The sequence below is a fragment of the Etheostoma spectabile genome, chromosome 17, assembly GCF_008692095.1.
Source record: "Etheostoma spectabile isolate EspeVRDwgs_2016 chromosome 17, UIUC_Espe_1.0, whole genome shotgun sequence".
In the NCBI taxonomy this organism is placed as follows: domain Eukaryota; kingdom Metazoa; phylum Chordata; class Actinopteri; order Perciformes; family Percidae; genus Etheostoma; species Etheostoma spectabile.
Genome location: NC_045749.1, coordinates 4277549 through 4283751, shown reverse-complemented (window position 1 = coordinate 4283751; position 6203 = coordinate 4277549). Strand labels below are relative to the sequence as shown.

General features: G+C 39.5%; 1 protein-coding gene across 1 annotated transcript in view; it reads left to right on the top strand.

The window, feature by feature from the left end:
* Positions 1–6203, top strand: part of wdpcp (WD repeat containing planar cell polarity effector) — a 69550-nt gene that overhangs the window by 43715 nt on the left and 19632 nt on the right. Inside the window, 3 exon segments of the mRNA XM_032541256.1 lie at positions 3721–3909; positions 4064–4187; positions 5308–5371. Of these exon segments, the coding sequence (XP_032397147.1) occupies positions 3721–3909; positions 4064–4187; positions 5308–5371 (377 nt within the window).

Sequence of the window (6203 nt, the reverse complement as noted above, 5' to 3'; positions counted from 1 at the left end):
TGTGTGTGTGTGTGTGTGTGTGTGTGTGTGTGTGTGTGTGTGTGTGTGTGTCCAACTGCGATTGCCTGTGTGCAGGGAAAGGGGAGGGTGTCTTCCAACAATAGCTTCCCCTCGTCTGATCGTCTGCCAAGGTTTTGATGAAGAAAGTCACTGCACGTCTTCCCTCCATGATAATTCTTCCCCAACACACACGTGTGTATTCTTCTATTTCTGTGCTTCTATGTAACACACACACTCCAACTCATTTGTTTGTTTGCTTGCACTCCTTCTCTGTATTGACTTGTTTCGTAAGGCCCGCTACATGACAGAAGGAGTGAATCGGGAGACGGCAAGGAAGAAAGACTTGGCCAAGCTCCAAGTTCTCTTTTTTCCATAGGAGGCAGCCCTCCCTGGTGCCCCCCACCCCCACCCTCATGCCTGTACAGAGTTATCTCATCTGGGCACACGTTGGCCGCGGCTGGGCCTGCACCAGTACAGGCTTTGGAAGGGCAGACCAGGGAATGTGCTGCATGACATGCAAGGAAATTTGTTGTTTTTGTAGGGAAGTGAAATATTGTTGATGTTTAATGAAGAATTACATAACTGGGTATACAACTAGTGAAAAAAGGAGAGTGAGAGCCCAAGCTGTTATATCTTTATTTGATGTTTATTTTGGTTACATACTAAAGCAGAAAAGAAATTACTTATGTTACAAGGTAACACCTGGTGCTTGGTAATTTGATTAGTTAAGCACTTTTATTAAGTCAAGTCTAAGGCAACTACTTGAGTTTAAGACAACTGGAATTTAATCTCTGGTGTGGCAGTGTATATCGAGCATTTGAATTACCAACTTGTCTCATCACACATTTTTTAGATATTTTCATTTCTGAAAAGGATACTGATTGCACAACATTAAAACAAACTGTGATTAACTAAATAAATATCCACAATATAACAGTTGTAATGAATAATTATTTCTTATTTCAGAAGACTTTAATGCTCTGCTGTTATTATTATGCTTTGAGTCAAACTCTTTGTAAGTAGTTTTGTCTCTACGGTCATGTTGACAGAGCAGAGTATAAGTACTGCTGTTTGTTTGTTCGTGCTGCTGCTGGTCTTGTTGTTGTGTATCTACTGTGACGCTGAACTGAGTCAAATAAGTTAGTGTGGACAGGTGTGGAAGAGAAGTGACTTGTCCTTGCCACCACAAAGATCCATTGTCTCTGCTTAGAGTTAGCTTAGAGCAGACGTTAACGCCCAACACAAGGACCTCTACACACACACACACACACACACACACACACGTATACACAGACAAACTGCACTACGCTGAGCTGATGTATTAGCCACATTAGCCCACTCTTAAGGGGATTTGGGGGTTTGCTAATTGCCAGCTTGTCATTTTAATTACTCAAACACCACACCTCCCACACACACACACACACACACACACACACACACACACACACACACACACACACACACACACACACACAAACACAACCATGCACGCAAACAACTTTTTCAATTAATTGGACAAGAGTCAGTGGTGACTTTGTCTGCCTACAGCCTGGCCCATTGATAGTACTGCTGTCACTGATCACCTTCACTCAGAACCGTGCCACCAGCTATGTCCAAATATTGTTTAGTGAATGTTTAAGTTAGTTTATTACATGTAGCTTGTAATTTTATATGGCACTTTCAAAATTTTAAGTTTGAATTTACAGAAAAGTACAACTACAGTAGTCATTTGTGGTAACATGCATTTGAGTTTGGTGGATTGGCTTTGCTACTTCATGGCACATCCAAGTTGAACCATCGTTATCAAGTCACAATGGACAATAATCACCCCTGGCATTCAACACCTTTACGTCCCGTGAGTGTGCTCGATAAAGTCACTAACGCACAGACACCTTTGCTCTTTTATACACAGAACGAGACACCTCTACTGCCAGGAAAGGGTACAAAACCTTGTCCTTCCATTATTCAGCATCCTATTGTGCTCTCTCTGTCTCCTCTCTCTCTATTCACACACACACACACACACACACACACACACACACACACACACACACAAACGCATAATCAATCACCTCTGGTCAAAAGGCATAATCAGTTGTGGCATTTCTCTCATACATACTGTATGCTCAATGTTTTTTCAGATGTAATTAAATAGATGGTGATGAGGAGATAAACACACACACCAGGTATTAAACAGATTTATTGATTGACAAGTCAATGTCAGTTTCTAGTGCTGCTTTAGAGTTTAGACCGATCCATTGGACACATACTTAGCTTAACTAAGTGCTTCAGGAATATTTTGCATGATCACACACAGCAAGGACTATTGTGCCCTTCTGTGTTCAAGCCTTTGGAAAATCTGCTTTTTTTTACAGAAATGACTACAAATTTTTAATTTTTCTTCTGCACATTTAAACTCACATATTAGTAAATAGGACTATAAATAATATCAGTGCTTTGTAGTCACTAAATTAAAAAAAGGATTCAACATTATACAATTAAATTAAATATGATCAAATTAACCCTCTGAGACCGAGACTATCGTACATAATAAAAAATGGCATCTCTTATTTATATTTGAATCATTTAAAAACAAAAACAGATAGCGACATACCGATGTTTCCAGTTGAAAGCTGACACTCCGGCGGTCACGGTGGTGTCTTTGGTGTCTTTCTAACCTTTGCAGGAGATATTCTATCCAGTCTGGAACTTGTGCCTTTTTTGGGGTTTATCCACTTGATGTCCATAATTTATCACGTTTTCGGTCATTTCTGCCACTAGCTCCATGCTAACGTCTTGTGTAAATCTCCCATGAAGCTTTGCGGAGTGTGTTGAGGTTTTTTCAACCAATGGGAACACAAGTCCGTCACACAGTGCGCCTTAAATGGGCATCCAAGCGAGACCAAAGATGGTATATAGTGGGAAAGATAGATCACTCCAAGTCAGAATAGTCTAATGTGATCAAAGATCGTCTGTTACCGTTCTACAGAGGAGAATTCATCACTGTTTTGAGATTTCGGCATACATTTGGGCCTTTTTTGAAGAAATGTAAATAGTTTATCCTTTATATAAGTTATATTGTTCATTATGTTTTTTGCTTGTGTAGCATTGCTGTGGGTGTGATATCCATAAAACGGACATTATTATTTGGATTATTGGCATTAGTGAATGAAAAGCGACTGGACTTTTTTTGAAAGAATGTAGATATTTTGTCATCTGAATAAGTTAGGTTTATTTCTTCACAGTTAGACTCCCAAGACATATGAGAAGTGTTTTAGACAGGGTAATACATATCTGTGAGATTCATGTTCTGTTTTATTTATTTATTTATTTGTCTTTATGGTCCCACAACCTTTTTTACATTCAAGTGACCTCACTGCAGCACAGGGGTGCAACAGGGTTGATGTTTTACAAGCTTTTAAAAAAAGTAAAACCAGACGGATAATGAGTTGCAAAAATGACCTTTTGATTTCTTTTGATGGCCAGATGGTTTGACATGTGGATGGATTGACTTATTTGTATACACATACCTGTACATCAGGTGATAGGACCAGAGAGGAGGGCATATATATATGTTACATCATTTTAGCAAAGCCCAGCTTTCTAACTGTCACAGAGATGGATGAGATCCTGGTACATTTTGATCTTTTTGATCCATTGTTTGCTTTTGCTTTATTTCATGCAATAATAAACTAAAATCAAACTGCCTCCATGTGACAGGAGCTCTGACTGGAGGCCAGTTGGGTCCTGGGGAGCTGCTGCAGCAGCGGCTGCGATGTGGCCAGGTCAAAGAGGCGATCGGCATCCTGGAGGCCATGGACTGGAGCATTATGGGGTATGAGTGCTACCGAGGCCTGTGCTCAGTCACCAATCACCTGCTGAGGCTGGAGCTGAACGCAGAGAGAGAGGGTGGGTCTCACTCTCTGGCAGGACTTTATCTCCTATCTATTTTGAAAAAGTTACTAAACTTTTGAGATTTCTGTCTTTCACTGCCTGACACACGTCTACTAAAACCCTGCATGCGTGTTATTGTTATTTATTTATTTATTTTTTTGTTCTGTAGCCCAACTAGAAGCAGCTCTGGGTGTGTTTTATGCCCCACCTGCTCCTCTCTCTGATGTGGTGATACTGGAGTACAGGGAACCAATCAGCAAGTGTGCCCGCCGCTTTTTTCACCACCTTCTCAGGTAACGCCATCTACCCTGTGCTGTTGCTCTGGCCCTAATTTGATCTTCTGAAGAAAACATTTCTTTTGCATCTTCAGAACGGGTCAAAGGGTATTGTCTATATTAGAGCTAAATATGTTATATTAAAATACATACATAAACAGTCTGTTCCTCCATCAGGCTACAGATCAGTAATTATCCGATCAATGACGACTGCCTCTTGTCATGAAAACTCTACATACTCAAATGAACAGACTATTTTAAGGCATTACCAGGACATTTTATTAGGTGCAGAATCAGAATAACAAATACCGTCCAAAAAAGGCCTTTGTGGAGATGACAACCATCGCAGATACAATTTAACACTGGGTATTTGACGCTCACTATTGCTATTTAAAAAATTCTAAAAAGGAAATAGCTTTTTTAAATTTCATCCGGCACACTGATGCAGCTTTGAGTCATTCATAAGGCAAAGCACCTTGCATGCACCTGTTTAGACTGTTGTTTCATTTTCCCTTCTGCCATGAGAGCCTTTTGAAATGCGTGTTTGACTGAAATAGACCCTGTTGTTCCCACACACTGCTGCTTACTGCTCTCCATCCTGCAATTACCTCCCGTTTCCATCTCTCTTTCTTTCTTCTTCCCCTGTAGCAGAGCTGGAGCGTTGTTTGGCATCCCTCCTCTTCTCCTCTCTTATCACACACCTGCATTCTTCTTCTCTCCATCAACATCAAATGAAGGAAGCCCCCCACACCTCCTTTCTGTGCTTGTGTTTGTTTGTTATATGTTGGCTCTAGACAGGAAAAGTTGAGGTGTTTTGTATTGGGAGATACAGCTCTCTCTCTCTCTCTCTCTCTTTCTCTCTCTCTCTCTCACTCTCCCAGCTTTTATTCTGGATAATAGGACAAGGACTAGCTCGTACTCTCAGTTCAATTATTGCCAGTTTTGTGTGCAGATGTGTGTGTGGCTCGAGGTGTGTGTTTGTGTGCAGACTGAAGGAAGGAGGAAATATGTGGGCCTACTACTGACTTTTCCCTCTATAAATTTTAATTCAAAGCATGTATTGTGATTGATGATTGTTGTTCTTTATAGTCAGTATTTAATTGTGTTTCTTCCTAAACTTTCTCCACTTTCCCCGCAGACACCAGCGCTTAGAGAAGGCCTTCCTCCTCGCCATAGATTTAGAAGCCAGAGATTTATTTATGGTGAGTGGAAAGTAAATTTCTCTCTTGAAAAATTGTGACACACACTTTGACAAAGAGGTTACTGTCGTTATAGTAAAATCCACGATGGGGTCTTTTAAAGATAGTCCGTCCAGGATATTTTTAATTTTGAAAAGTGAACAATTTAATTGAACAGCGAATATAATGAAAGAAAAATGAGACTCATGGCCAAAACCTTTGCAAAAAGCATCATCATCCATCCATTTTAAACTGCTTATCCGGATCCAGGTTGCATTAATTTAATTCATTATACTATTAGGAGTTATTGTTATACTGTATACTGCTGTGAAATACATAAAAAAATATAAGATAAAGAAAATTATATAATGAAAACTGATGATTGGCCATATTGTCTCTACTGATTTTCAGTTGGCCAGTATAATCATGAAACATATTAAATCGCATTCTATGTAGTGTTAGAAAGGTATTAAAATGTCTTACATTTACCTTGAAGCCCTGAAATCAAGAAATGAATACATACATCTTCAGCACTCAGGCAGCTAAGGTAGGGGAATCCATGCATATTTTATTAAAGCTATATAATGTTTTTTATTCACAAAATTTGAAGAATATGCTTGAAAATGTAGCCAGCACCTCAGTACCAGAACCCATGATGATCAAATAGTCAAATTAATCAAATAGTGCTCTGCTATTAAAGAGAGCTTGACAGTAAAAATACACACAGGAAATGTTTAAAGAGAAAGAAGGGTGTAACACACAGTTTTTAGAAATGTAATCCAGCTTGTGTCATACTATACAACCTACTTTAGTTGTTCAGTGGCTGTACTTACTACTGTGTGTGTGTGTGTGTGTG